The 16016-nt window shown below is 40.3% G+C and overlaps 1 gene segment (V, D, J or C); it reads right to left on the reverse strand.

Moving 5' to 3' along the window:
• Positions 1-16016, reverse strand: part of LOC122703534 — a 121669-nt gene that overhangs the window by 17296 nt on the left and 88357 nt on the right. The window contains 1 exon segment of the V gene segment in view: positions 214-222. Coding sequence covers positions 214-222 — 9 coding nt within the window.

A 16016-nucleotide genomic window follows, 5' to 3' on the forward strand; every position in this document is an offset into this window, starting at 1 on the left:
TCCTTGATCAAATTGTATTTAGGCTACTCTGAACTCTATTCTCAAGCAGGCCCTGAATTTTGGGCTTCTCTGTTTGTCCCTGCTTTGTCCAGTTTTAGCATGAATCCTGCTAAAGTCAGTTTAACCAGAATTCCCCATCCTGGATCTCCCTACCCTCACCCCTTGATATCTAACTCAGTTTTTTATACTCTATCATCTCCCAGACAGTATGTGAGGACTCTGGCCTGCCTTCAGCAAGACTCCCATCATATGGGTTCAGCCAGACTCAGAATTACCCCTGCTGTTTCCTGTTAGTAATTTTCCATCTACTGACCCCGACTCCAGCCTTCTCAACTTGACTATAAATTTCCACTAGTCCTTGTATTTGAAGCCCAGTATTTGAAGTCCTCCCTTTTTGTATAACCTCATTGTTGCATTGCGGTCCCTACAGTTCCGGTGATGGTCCTGAATAGGATCTTCCTTGTTTGTTTACATTGAGTGGCTTGTGGGAGCCTTGACCAGAGACGGAACCGAGGCCCTGGCAGTGAGAGCACAGAGTCCCAACCACTGGACCATCAGGGAATTCCCAAGCCTTTTTACCATTTTTTAACAATCATCATACATAATTTTTCTTCAACACTATTGGTCCTTTTCAAGGTCATTTGATTTACTAGGAAAATAAAGTTTGTTTGCCTTGTATTTATTACTGATAAAGATTCAATTCCAAAAATTTTAGACCTAGAAAAAACTGATATTATGAAAATGATAAATGATTTTTGTATGGGAAGACCATAATACTTAAGGTTTTGTTGCTGTATCTGGGCTTCCCTGGTGACTCAGATCTTAAAGAATCTGCCTGTAAAGCAGGAGACCCGAGTTTGATCCCTGGGTTGGAAGGATCCCCTGGAGAAAGGAATTGGCAACCCATTCCAGTATTCTTGCCTGAAAAATTCCATGGACAGAGGAGCCTGGCAGGCTATAGTCCATGGGGTCGCAAAGAGTCAGACACAACTGAGTGAATAACCCTTTCACTTTCAAGATATTAATCAGTTTTTCATTTTGTTTAGCAATCTTATTCCAGCCTTGATAGGCGTGTGTCTGTGCTGACAAAAGAAAGGGTGGGTGTCATGACATCCTCAACTGACTCTATCTAATCAGAAAGAAGTAATTCCTCAAAAGGAGAGGTCAGTTTACTTTTAGGAAGTGCAAGGATGCAGTTAGGAAATGAAGTGTCCATTGCTGTCTGTCCTTTGTGTATTTTGAACCCAAAGCTGGTGAATTAGGATATTTTGACTATATATAAAAGATACAATTCACAAAGAAGTCTTGTGATGGATTTTTATTACAGTGCATTAAATATATTAAAATATTTTTGTTAGAGACACAATAAGAACTTGAGAAAATGACAGTTACACTAAAGTATGTATATATTTTCCACATAGAGAAGTTGAGGTCAACACAATGGAAAACTTGAACCTCTCTCCCCCACACCCATCATTTTATCCTGTGTGGAATCGGAGAACAGACATAGTGTGTTGTGTTGGCATAAACATGTTGAAGATTAGGTGCCTCCTTCCCAAGTATGTTTATGTAACAAGGGACATTTCCAACTGTAGCTGGGGATATTTCTGGGTTCCCTGGTTAAGAAGCACAATTTTAAATAGATTCTTTCTAATCTGTATTTGTTGTTCAGTCACTCAGTCGTGTCTGACTCTTTGCGACCCCATGGACTATAGCACCCAGTTTTCCCTGTCCATCACCAACTCCCAGAGTTTGCTCAAGCGCATGTCCTTAACCATCTCATCCTCTGTTGTCCCCTTTTCCTCCTGCCTGAGGAGCCTGGTGGGCTGCAGTCCATGGGGTTGTAAAGAGTTGGATATGACTGAGCAACTGAATGCACAGATATCATCTCATACAGAGGCAATGTTTAGAAATTGAAAACATTCTTTCTCTTGTGATGATAACTCTTAGGATTTACTTTCCTAACAGCTTTTATATGCAGCATACAGCAGTGTTAATTATCTTTATCAGGTTGTACATTATATCCCTAGGACTTATTTATCTCATAACTGAAAGTTCGTGACTTTTGACCACCTTCATCCAGTTTGCTTTTTGAATATCTACATAATGTGCACATTCCTCATCTCCCAAAATAAATGGAATAATTTGCCCAAGAAGAGGTAAATGCTAATTTAGAAGAAATTTAGGAGTTTGTCAAAGAACTAACTCCTCCAAAAGTACCTAATACAAGATAGTTTTCAAACAATTTCTTTATATACGTTTTTTTTTGTCTTGAAACTGATAATTTCCTAGGCCAAGCAGTTACATGTAAATGTAATACCTTTCAATTTATTCTCTGAATTGGCATGACTACGATACTGTGAGTGGACTGGAGTAATCCTCAAAAGAAACCTGGGACTCCTACAGATTAGAAAGCCTCATCTCTATTCCTTTAACCCTAAATCCAGTAATTTCCACGGCCTTTTAAAGTGCAGTGAAGAGAAAGAGTAAACAATATTTAGTCCATCTTGTAATTGACCTGGCTGGAAGTTTGACGTACTGCAAAGGGTAGTTGCCACAGGTGATGGCACAAACCAGGAGGGGTCCACCCAAGTGTAAGCCACATACACAGGACACATCAACCTAGGGAAAAACCAGGATTGCAAAAGTATACACAAAGTGTATATACACAAAGTGTCATTGCCAACTCCACGAAAAAGACAATTTTTCACATCCCTCATTATTTCTTGAATTACACAGGCATCTCATAAGGGCTTGTACTCACCACTGTGCTCTCAGTAACTAACAGGTGTCTGGCATACACTTGGAGTGAAATGAGCAAGGATTGTTCTGCTGTCACATGACATTTGCTGTTTTCTCCTCTCTTGCTCTGGCACCCTCTGGTGATAACTTTACATACTTTATGAAGTCCTGAAGGTCCTGTGTGGACCACCGTAAACTCTGGAAAATTCTTAATACCAGACCACCTGACCTGCCTCTTGAGAAATGTGTATGCAGGTCAGGAAGCAACAGTTAGAATTGGACATGGAGCAACAGACTGGTTCCAAACTGGGAAAGGAGTATGTCAAGGCTGTATATTGTCACTCTGCTTATTTAATTTATATGCAGAGTACATCATGAGAAACGCTGGGCTGGATGAAGCACAAGCTGGAATCAAGATTGCCAGGAGAGATGTCAATAACCTCAGATATGCAGATGACACCACCCTTATGGCAGAAAGTGAAGAGGAACTAAAGAGCCTCTTGATGAAGGTGAAAGAGGAGAGTGAAAAAGTTGGCTTAAAGTTCAACATTCAGAAAACTAAGATCATGGCATCTGATCCCATTACTTCTTGGCAGATAGATGGATAAACCGTGGAAACAGTGACAAACTTTATTTTTTGGGGCTCCCAAAGCACTGCAGATGGTGACTGCAGCCATGAAATTAAAAGACGCTTACTCCTTGGAAGGAAAGTTATGACCAACCTAGACAGCATATTAAAAGGCAGAGGCATTACTCTGCCAGCAAAGGTCCATCTAGTCAAAGCTATGGTTTTTCCAGTAGTCATGTATGGATGTGAGAGTTGGACTATGAAGAAACCTGAGTGCCGAAGAATTGATGCTTTTTTGAACTGTGGTGTTGGAGAAGACTCTTGAGAGTCCCTTGGACTGCAAGGAGATCCAACCAGTCCATCCTAAAGGAGATCAGTCCTGGGTGTTCATTGGAAGGACTCATGCTGAAGCTGAAACTCCAATACTTTGGCTACCTGATGCAAAGAACTGACTCACTGGAAAAGACCCTGATGCTGGGAAAGAGAAGGGGGTGACAGAGGATGAGATGGTTGGATGGCATCATTGACTCAATGGACATGAGTTTGAGTAAACTCTGGGAGTTGGTGATAGACAGGGAGGCCTGGCATGCTGTAGTCCTGTGGGGTCACAAAGAGTCGGACACAACTGAGCAACTGAACTGAACTGAAGCCCTGAAAACTCCAGATGGTGGTGCTTTAAATGGGGTTGTCTGGGCTGAGTCTGGGACCATGTTAGACTGAGTAGAATATAGACCTAGTATGATCTTGGAGGGTCTTTGTAGATTTGTGGACTGTTTGATCTGGAAGAGACAAGTCATGTCTAGCTTCATTCATTACAAACAGGAGAAAACTTTAGTCCCTAAGAGAGGAAGTGATTCACTTGAGGCCACAGAGGGGTTAAGGACTGAGTTAGTAGGAAGAACCCAATTAAAGCACCTACATCACTTTTCCTGAGGCCGTTGGCAGAATTTTCATAAACCAGGAAAATTCTTTGCACAGTTGCCATCTGTTCTCCTCAAGGTAGAGCGCATACTTTAATGCATTTTCTCAAAGTCCAGTGAAAGAATGAAAAATGAGCCTGTACAGCATGAGAGTATGATCCTTTCTTCGGCATAACTAAGCTACTCTGGAACTCAGTCAGGATACAAACTTCACCCGTAACACTGAAGAGCCTAAACTACTGATTTTTATAACTGATGACACCAAGGCCTTCCTTAATAATACTAAGTTTGTAAGAACATAGTCAGGGTCTGAACCTTTGCCTTCTAAGAACCATTTTGTTATTTCACTGTGAAAGTGAAAGTTGCTCAGTCTTGTCCCATTCTTTGCAACCCCATGGACTATAGCCTGCCAGGCTCCTCTGGCAATGGAATTCTCCAGGCAAGAACACTGGAGTGGGTAGCCATTCCCTTCTCCAGGGGATTTTCCCGAGCCAGGGATCAAACCCAGGTCTCCCACATTGCAGGCGGACTCTTTACCATCCGAGCCACCAGTGAGACACCAAAATACTGGAGTGGGTAGTCTATCCCTTCTCCAGGGGACCCTCCCAACCCAGAAATTGAACCAGGATTTCCTGCATCACAGGTGGATTCTTTACCAGCTATAATTTCACTAAATGCTGTCAGTTGGAATAATCTTTAGCCTGATAAGTACATTAACTAAGAACAATGATTTGTTGTTGTTGTTAGTTGCTCAGTCATGTCTCACTCTTTGCAACCCCATGGACTATAGCATGCCAGGCTTCCCTGTCTTTCACTATCTCCCCTCTCCCGGAGTTTGCTCAAACGCATGTCCATCCAACCAACTCGTCCTCTGTGGCCCCCTTCTCCTCCTGCCCTCAATCTTTCCCAGCATCATGGTCTTTTCCAGTGAGTTGTCTCTTTGCATTAGGTGGCCAAAGTATTGGAGCTTCAACTTTAGCATCAGTCCCTTGGATGAATATTCAAGGTTGATTTCCTTTGGGATTGAATGATAGGTACTCTGATAGACATTTTCCAAAGCTTGAGTGATTTAATGCATTTTATGCATCAAGAAATGTTTCACTTGTGCAAAGTTCTGATTGGCAGTGGAGAGTGAGGTTTCTGTCCCATGCCATCTCCAAGGGATCCAGGCTGACAAATGTCACTTCAGCATAAAGCTCCCATAATGAGTGGCAAGAGTACAGATCATGAAAGAAAAACCAATCTCAGAGTCGCAGCCAGAGGCTTTGGGGATGATGAGTTACATAATGAAATTCTCCATAGCACAGGGAACTCTATTCAATGCTCTGTGGTGACCTAAATGGAAAGGAAATTCACAAAAGAGGGGATATATGTATACTTATGGCTGCTTCACTTTGCTATACAGCAGAAACTAACACAACATTGTAAAGCAATTATACGTCAATAAGAAAAAAAGAAAAAAAAGCTGACGATTCTAAAAAAGAATATTATTCTAATCTCCTAATATGATTTATATTTCTAAATGGTGATGGTAGTTGGTGGTTTAGTTGCTCAGTCTTGTCCGACTCTTTGGGACCCCATGGACTGTAGCCTGCCAGGCTCCTCTGTCCGTGGAATTCTCCAGGCAAGAATACTGGAGTGGGTAGCCATTTCCTTATCCTATATTTCTAAATATAGGATAGTTTTCTGGTAGTTTACTCTCTTTTACTATTCCCTGAACTATAGGGATTTTTTTTTTTTTTGAGGTTTTGGTAAAACTTAACCATACGTTTATCTGGACCTGGTCATTGATTTAAGTGAAATTTCTGTAACAACATATTTAGAGACAATCAAGGAAGTTGAATAGAAACTGGATATTAGCTATATTAGGGAATTTTTATTTCTGTATTATAGTGGCATGGTGGTTGTTTAGAAAAACTCATCAGTTAGCAGTGTACTGAAATTCTTAATGGATTCACTTCAAAATACTTTGGTGTGTTTTGTATATCTTTTATAAAGTTGACCACTTCTATAAACATCAAAAATAAAAATAATTAAACAGAAACAGTGTCACTGCTATATTTAAAGCGGATAAACAAGAGAGTCCTGCTCTATAGGACAGGGAACTCTGCTTGGTGTGTGGCAACCTGCATGGGAAAGAAGTTTGGGGGAGAATGGATACATGTATATGTGTGCCTGAGTCCCTTTGCTGTCCACCTGAAACTATCACAACATTGTTAATCGGCCCTACTCCAGTATAAAATAAGAAGTTAAAGAAATCAATAGGGGAAATGGAAACATAAAAAATTCCCATTAATGCCAGAAAAAGAGGGAAAAAGAAACAAAGAAAAGTTTGGGCCCAATAGAAAACAGTTTGCAAAGTGGTAGGTTTTAATCCAGACAATTAAAATCACATTAAATGTGAATAATCTAAACATACCAATTAAAAAGAGACTGTCAGTTTAGATAAAAAGAAAAACCCAACTAGATGCTGCCTACAAACAAAGATGATGGTGAAGTTGTGATCAGTTCAGTTCAGTTCAGTGGCTCAGTCGTGTCCAACTCTTTGCGATCCCATGAATCGCAGTATGCCAGGCCTCCCTGTCCATCCCCAACTCCTGGAGTTTACTCAAACTCATGTCCATCAAGTCGGTGATGCCATCCAGCCATCTCATCCTCTGTCATCCCCTTCTCCTCCTACCCCCAATCCTTCCCAGCATCGGGGTCTTTTGCAATGAGTCAACTCTTCGCATGAGGTGGCCAAAGGATTGGAGTTTCAGCTTTAGCATCAGTCCTTCCAATGAACACCCAGGACTGATCTCCTTTAGGATGGACTGGTTGGATCTCCTTGCATTCCAAGGGACTCTCAGGAGTCTTCTCCAACACCACAGTTCAAAAGCATCAATTCTTCGGCGCTCAGGTTTCTTCATAGTCCAACTCTCACATCCATACATGACCACTGGAAAAATATTTGGGGTTTTGAAGGTGACTGACTTGGGTGGTAGTAGTTGACAAAGATATTTCCTTTATAATTACTTGTTATACTTCATTTTGTGTACTTGATATGTATATTCCCAATAAATAAAGTTGACTGGCCAAAAAAAAAAAAAAAAAAAAAATCCACAAAACCCAAACAGTGTCACATTGTTGACACCCTCAATCTGAAGTCAGGGTGCCGTTATGAGGTTCTGTCAGTAGATGACAGTGCTGTGTAAGCCAACAAGACTACAAATGCCTTTGGTGGTATCATGTTTGCTTGATACTTTGTGGTCCCTGCTTTCCTGATAGCTCAGTTGGTAAAGAATCTACCTGCAATGCAGAAGACCCCGGTTGGATTCCTGGGCTGGGAAGATCCACTGGAGAAGGGATAGGCTACCCACTCCAGTATTCTTGGGCTTCCCTTGTGGCTCAGTGGGTAAAGAGTCTACCTGCAATGCAGGAGACCAGGGTTTGATCCCTGAGTTGGGAAGATCACCTGGAGAAGGGAAAGGCTACCCATTCCAGTATTCTGGCCTGGAGAATTCCATGGACGGTATAGTCCATGGGGTCTCAAAGAGTCAGACACGACTGAGCGACTTTCACTTTCACTTGTGGTCACTATGGCCTTGTGTTGGTGTCTGTGTATTTGAAGCTGCAGTCATGTCACTTCTGCCATTATTTACAGACTTTTTTTTTTTTGGTAGCTAAAGATCTTCCCTTTTTGGGTCCTTCATCTGATGGGACTGTCTCTGGGGTCTTAGTTGAATGGGGCTGGAGCCAAGTCATGTGGCTGCAGTTGGGCTAATGACTGGGTTATGACTGGTAGGTCTGGTGCCAGGGTCATGGATGGGTGTGATTTATGACAGGTCCCTGGGTAAATGAGAGTGTCCCTGGGACTATGGTCAAGCAGGGCTTAAGCTGAGTCATAGGCCGCTTCTTGGTCAGCAGTTGGGTCTTCAGATGACAAGCCTGTTATCAAGGCGTGTATGGGTTTATCTCCTGCTGGGTACCTGGGCAGAATTCTACTCAGGTTGGGTAGGGTTAATGAGTGGGCAAGACTGTCTCCAGAACCACGGTACTGCAGGGCTGGAGCTGGGTCAAGGGTTACTTCAGGGTCAGCTATTGGGATTAAGGTGGATAAGCCCTTTACCATGGACATGAGTGTGGCTCCTCCTTGATCCTTTGCCATAAAGGGGTCATGGTAGGACTACAGCCAAATGGAGCTTGCACCAAATCTGCCAGGTGCTACCAGGGCCGTTTTGTCTATGGATAGTTGCCAAGTCATTGTTTCTGTGGGTTGGTGTGGGAGATTGGGGGGGGAGTGGCACTAGTGATAAAGAACCTGCCTGCCCATGCAGGAGACACAAGAGAAGGGAGTTTTCAATCAAAAAATGGGCCAAAAAACTAAACAGACATTTCTCCAAAGAAGACATACAGATGGCTAACAAACACATGAAAAGATGCTCAACATCACTCATTATCAGAGAAATGCAAATCAAAACCACAATGAGGTACCATTTCATGCCAGTCAGAATGGCTGCTATCCAAAAGTCTATAAGCAATAAATGCTGGAGAGGGTGTGGAGAAAAGGGAAACCTCTTACACTGCTGGTGGGAATGCAAACTAGTACAGCCACTATGGAGAACAGTGTGGAGATTCCCTAAAAAACTGGAAATAGAACTGCCATATGACCCAGCAATCCCACTCCTGGGCATACACACTGAGGAAACCAGAATTGAAAGAGACATATGTACCCCAGTGTTCATTGCAGCACTGTTTATAATAGCCAGGACATGGAAGCAACCTAGATGTCCATCGGCAGACGAATGGATAAGAAAGCTGTGGTACATATACACAATGGAATATTAGTAAGCCATTAAAAAGAACACATTTGAATCAGTTCTAATGAGGTGGATGAAACTGGAGCCCATTATACAGAGTGAAGTAAGCCAGAAAGAAAAACACCAATACAGTATACTAATGCATATATATGGAATTTAGAAAGATGGTAATGATAACCCTATATGCAAGACAGAAAAAGAGACACAGATGTATAGAACAGACTTTTGGACTCTGTGGGAGAAGGCAAGGGTGGGATGATCTAAGAGAATAGCATTGAAACATGTATATTACCAATTGTGAAACAGATCGCCAGTCCAGGTTGGATGCATGAGACAAGTGCTCAGGGCTGATGCACTGGGAAGACCCAGAGGGATGAGATGGGGAGAGATGTGGGAGGGGGGTTCAGGATGGGGAACACATGTAAATCCATGGCTGATTCATGTCAATGTATGGCAAAAACCACTACAATATTGTAAAGTAATTAGCCTCCAACTGATATAAATAAATGAAAAAAAACAAACAAACATGCTTTTAACAACTAAAAAAAAAAAAGTATAAAAATGTGTTTCCTTTTCAAGTGCATATAGAGACTTTCACAAAGATAAACTTATCCTGTGTCATAAAACAAGTAAACTTAAATAAAACAGAAATTCTTAGAAAGTTAGAAAAACTCAGACAAACTGACATAAAAAAATATAAAATCTTATTGTCCCAAAGCTGTTAAAAACATTGACTTTGGAATTAAAAACTCATTCCTGAGAAAAAAATTCCAGCCACAGAAAGTTTCCCTAATAACTCTGTTAACCATTTAAGAAAGAAATATGAGTAGTACCCATGTTTCCAGGAAATAGAGGAAAATGCAAAATTTCCAAAATCATTCCATAAGGACAAACTTACCCTTGTATCAAACCAGAGCAGACAGTACAAGAAATCTACACACCAAAATCTGCAATGAACACAGATCAAAAAGTCTTAGCAAAGTATTAGCGAATGGAATCCCAACAATTAATTTAAAAGGGTTCTGCAAGGTGATGAAGTGGTTTAACCCAAGAATGCAGATTTTTTTTAGCATTCAAAAGAATCAAACCATATTTTGTCCAAGAAAACCTAAGTGTCTAGGAAGTGAACCCTAAAAAAATCTTTAAAATAATATTATTGAAATATGTGCTTTCAGCAAGTCATAGGAAACAAAAGTCCAGTATGTAAAAATCATGATATAAGACTCACATATATTTCTATGTGCTAGCATTAAGAGCTGGAAACAAAATTTACAATGGCTTTACAAACCTAGAAATGCTTAGGGATATGTTAGCAAATCATATTCAAGTACTGTACAAGGAAAATTATAAAGTATTGCAGAAATAAACTTTAAAAATATTAATAGATGGAGAAATATATAAAGCTCATAGATCTAGTCATTAAAATAAACAATTCTCCTCACTGAATTTAAAGATTGGATTCAAAATCTAAGCAGTTATAGTTTTGGAAGGTAAAAAAAAATGTATAAATTTAAATAGAAATACAAAGGAGCTGAAAGCACAAAAATTTTAAAAAGGTAAAACAATGTTTAGCATTTAAAATACTTGAATTCAAGGCTTACTTGGAAGCTACAACAATCAAGCAATTTTGGTGTCAGTAGGGCTTCCCAGGTGGCTCAGGGGTAAAGAATCTGCTTGCAAATGCATTCGTTGGATCATAGAGAAAGCAAGAAATTCCAGAAAAAACTGCTACCTCTGCTTCATTGACTACACTAAAGCCTTAGACTGTGTGGATCACAACAAACTGTGGGAAATTCTTAAAGAGACAGGAATACCAGACCATCTTACCTGTCTCCTGAGAAACCTGTATGAGGGTCAAGGAGCAACAGTTAGAACCTTACATGGAACAACTGGCTGGTTCAAAGCTGGGAAAGGAGTATAACAAGGCTGTATATTGTCACCCTGTTTATTTAACTTATATGCAGAGTACCTCAAGTGAAATGTTGGGCTGGATGAAGCACAAGCTGGAATCAAGATTGCCGGGTGAAATATCAACAACCTCACATATGCAGATGATACCACCAAAGAATTGATGCTTTTGAACTGTGTGGTATTGGAGAAGAATCTTGAGAGTCCCTTTGGCTGCAAGGAGATCAAACCAGGCAATCCTAAAGGAAATGAATCCTGAATTTTCATTGGAAGGACTGATGCTGAACCTGAAGCTCCAATACTTTGGCCACCTGGTGAGAAGAGCTGACTCATTTGAAAAGACCCTGATGCTGGGAAAGATTGAAGGCAGGAGGAGAAGGGGGTGACAGAGGACAGGATGGCTGGATGACATACTGATTCCAAGGACAAGAGTTTGAGCAAGCTCTGGGAGGGAGGTGATGGATAGGGAGGCCTGGTATGCTGCATACAGTCCTTGGGATCTGCATAGAGAAATGGAATATTTCCTGCCATATCAGTAGACAAAAAAGCCACAGTTTTCAGTGGTTGCAGCCCTGCAATGTGAGCCGGTTAGCCCTAAGGGAACACAGGAAGGAGAAGAATACCTGCCATCTAGCATCCATCAAACTACAGTCACTCCCTATGGTGAGCCCCGAGGAGGTGGAAAAGAGGATACTGGCTGCAGATAGCTGAGGAGCATATCAAAGAATGATTTCAGTGAACCTAGACTCTTGTATCTTCCCATAGATAGAAAAGCACTAAATTCCTTAAGTTAGGATGTCTGATTTTCTTTAATTACCAATAATCTTTTGATGTTCAGACTACCTGACCTTTGTTGCAAAACTTCTGTATAACCTGTCTCCTCTTCTTGATCCTCGGAGCAGTTCTCTCAGGGCTTATAACATGGCTATGTTATTTTATCTCTGCTTCAAAGCAGACTAATTGAAACAGCTGGCCAATGTGATTGGAAGCTGTTATGGTCTCTACAATATCAAGTGTGTCAAGCATAGCCCTGGAAATGGTGTTAGTCACTCAGTAGTGTCCAACTCTTTGTGATCCCATGGACTGTAAACTACCAGTCTCCTCTGTCTGTGGAATTCTCCAGGAAAGAATACTGGAGTGAGTTGCCATTCCCTTCTCCAGGCGATCTTCCCAACCCAAGGATCAATCCTGGGTCTCCTGCACTGCAGGCAGATTCTTTATGACTGAGCCACCAAAGAAGCCCATAGCACTGGAGGTAGTAGAAAATATAGAAATACATAGAAAAAGGAAGTGAGTATACATGTATGTGAAGAAACCTTATATAATAAATCCCAAAGGGCAAGGCAGTTCCACATGTTGAAGATTTTCAGTAGCAGCTGAGGTCATCCCTCTGAAGGCCTTTGGAGGTTTTTGAAACAGAATATATCACTGCGGGAGGGATATTCTCATCGTGTTGACAGAAGTAATAAGCAGAATCTTCAGATTTGATGTCATCAATTGTCAGGGTAAAATCTATGTCATTCCCGCTGCCACTGAACCGGGATGGAACCCCCGAGATAAGAGTAGAAGCCTGTTTAATAATGAGCTTAGGAGCTTGTCCTGGTTTCTGTTGGTACCAGTACAAGTCATCATCCACTTTTTGGCTGGCTTTGCAGGTGATAGTGACTCTGTCTCCTGGAGTCACTGACACCGTTGCTGGAGATTGTGTGAGGGTTATTTCTGCTATAGTCTCTATTTAAGGGAGAAAATAGAAAAGATAATTAAAAAATATCATATTCAGCAAGAATAACAGAAATCAATTTCATATACAAATGCATTTTTGGGGGTCAAGATTCAGAAGAGGGAAATTATTTTTCTTACCAGAGATCCAGAGGAGCAGGAAGATGAGGTGAGCCTGGGAGCCCATGGTCTTGGCGGGACCTTCACTTGTGGTCAGTGTCTTTACCCAGTGTCCTTACCCATACTTTATATGGCCTCTGAGATGTTGAGGGACTTACATATGGAAGCAATATGCAAATAATATGGTATGTGATGGTGGGACGGGGAGGCAGTGTTTAAATGACAAAGTGTGAGACTTCATGCATGAGTGTGGTTCATGGTGTTATTGTCATAGCTTTTCTTGCTTTCAAAAGGGCCGTGACTAAAATCTAAACTCCTGGGCAACTATCATCCTCTTTCCTTTGCTTTGCTTTTTTGCAACCAGACTGTTCATTATTCTGCAAGATTTAGTGCTCCATCTTTCACCATTCTGATGCTAAATAAACTGGGGTGATACATTTGTTGTTTAGTCACTAAGTCATGTCCGACTTTTCATGACCCCATGGACAATAGCCCTCTAGGCTCCTCTCCGCTTGGGATTTCCCAGGTGAGAATACTGGAGTGGGTTGCCATTTCCTTCTCCAAAATAAACTGGGTTGATAGATACCTGGCAATATTCCTGACATCACCAAGCACTGCCTTTCTTTGGGTTGCATACTCATGAATGTATTCTAATTACTTCAGTCATGGTTGAATACGGGATTCAGAGAGGCGTCTGTTTAATGCTGTTTCCAACTGCACACATGGTTCCAGGATTGCTCAGCTCTTTCTTAGAATATTTACACACACGTTACTTATCCTAAACTGAATTTCTTACACTGAGATTTTTTTCACATTTAAATTTTTTATTTTCTTTTGACTCAAGTGAATTAATGCCTACTCAATGGTACTGGGTAGTACCTAAAATAATTTCTTTGTATACCATCCATCTACATTTAAGAAAAACTACATGAAGCAATTGAAAGTGGACAAAGAATTGTAGCTAAATAGTAGGGCAAAGAGATGAAGGGTGAGACAATAAATTGCTACCATTGATTTGAAAGAAGTTAAGATATGTACCTTGCTTTTCCTCATTTGGATGTATGTTAGTCGCTCAGTCATGTCCAACTCTTTGTGACCCCATATACTGTAGCCTGCCAGGCTCCTCTGTCCATGGAGGTCTCCAGGCAAGAATACTGGAGTGGGTAGCCATTCCCTTCTCCAGGGGATCTTCCAAATCCAAGGATTGAATCTGGGTCTCCCGCATTGCAGGCAGGTTCTGAGGTTTTAATATCTGAGCCACCAGTGAAACCCCTGCTTTTTCTTAATCAAATTCTTTTTATCTGATGTTCACTCAAAAACTTATATGATAATGTTCATGGAAGTGTTATTGATTGACCATAATAGTGGGAAGAGTTTAAATGTCCATTAACTGTTGAATGGAAAAGCAAAATGTCTCATAATCAATGCTATTTGGTTATACAAGGACCTACTGTATGGCACAGAGAACTCTGCTAAATATTATGTAATAATCTAAATTGGAAAAGAATTTGAAAATAGATGCATGTATAGTATTAACTGAATCACTTTGTTGTACTCCTAGAACTAACACAACATTTAGTCAACTATACTCCAATATAAAATCAAAAGTTAAAAACAAAAAATATCATTGGCCATAAAAAGGAATGAAGTACTATAATATATTACAACATGGAAAAACTTTGCAAACACTATGGTAATTGAAGTAAGCCAATCACAAAAGAACATATATAGAATGATTTATTTATATGATGTATCCACCACAGGTACAGACATAAAAGTAGATTAGTAGTTAGATTTGGGAATATTTGATGCTGGAGGAAATGGGGGGTAAATGGTAATGGGTACAGGATTTCTTTTTGAGAATATTCTAAAACTTATCATGGTGATGATGACACAACTCTGTGAGTATACTAAAGTCTATCATATTGTACAGTATAAATTAGTGAACTACATTGTATATGATTTGTAATGCCATAAGTGGGAGTGTGTGAGTACTCAGCTGTGTCCGACTCTTTGTGACCCCATGGACTGAGCCCACCAGGCTCCTCCATCCATGGAACTCTCCAGGCAAGAATACTCTGGAGTAGGCTGACATTTCCTCCTGCAGGGGATCTTCCTGACCCAGAGACTGAACTCACCGTCTCGTGTGATTCCGGCATTGCAGGTGGATTCTTTACCACTTGAGCCATATGCCATAAAGCTGTTAAAATCCTAGGATTTCAAGAATAAGAGACCTTGGATGAGGAATAACAAGAATATGTAAGTAATAAAAACCAAAAGAGCTATTTGTAAGTCTGGGGCTTTATGTTTTGAGATGTGTTTTGAACATTTAAAGATGATCCATTTTTTGGAATTATTGAGAAAGAACTTTGTCCTAAAATGGACAGTAAAATTTACGTGATGCTCTTCGATTAGGTAGATGACCTTGAAGAACTGCTACCAGCTATATTTTGCTTTATTCATCTCATTTCTATTAAATGGTCCTGCAAATGTGATTAAAAAAAAATTCTCTTGGGATTTTGATTTTGATTAGATTGTTCCACTTTCCTTGAATAATATTCTGGGGTCTATGGTGTGTTTTGTTATTTTTCCTAAATATTTGATGCTTTGGATGCTCTTGTAGAAGGTGTGCTTTGTAATTTTAATTTTTATAATTTGTTGTAGTGGTAGAAAAACTAAATTGCTGTTTTCTAATTATTAGCCTCAAATCCAATGGTTTGCTATTTCTTTTATTAAATGCAGTTGTTTGTTGTTTATTTTGAATTTTCTTTGCATACACTGCATTCACCTTCAATTATGATAGCTTTAATTTTTCCTTTCTAATTCAGTCTTTGTTGTTGTTATTTTTGCCTTATTGCACCAGCCAGAAGAGGTGTATCTTTAAAGGCGTCCATTCATGGGAGTCTGATCCAATGCCATTGGCAGTGAAATTGTGCCTAAGTATGGTTGTTTATTTTAGTCTGAGAAAAAAATCCAGGACTTGGAGTCCAAATCTTGTTATGGAGTTACTTTTCAGAACTTTTAAGTTTTCCAAGTAGAGCTTGAGATGCTAAAACTGAGCTGCCATAGTAGCAGCTGCTTATAAAGGAAACAACTGGTATAAATTGAAAAAGAAACCCTCTAAGGTCAATTGGAAAGACTGATGCTGAAGTTCCAATACTTTGGCCACCTGATGCGAAGAGTTGACTCATTAGAAAAGACCCTGATACTGGGAAAGATTCAAGGCAGGAGGAGAAGGTG

Source organism: Cervus elaphus, chromosome 11 (genome assembly GCF_910594005.1).
Source record: "Cervus elaphus chromosome 11, mCerEla1.1, whole genome shotgun sequence".
Classification (NCBI taxonomy): domain Eukaryota; kingdom Metazoa; phylum Chordata; class Mammalia; order Artiodactyla; family Cervidae; genus Cervus; species Cervus elaphus.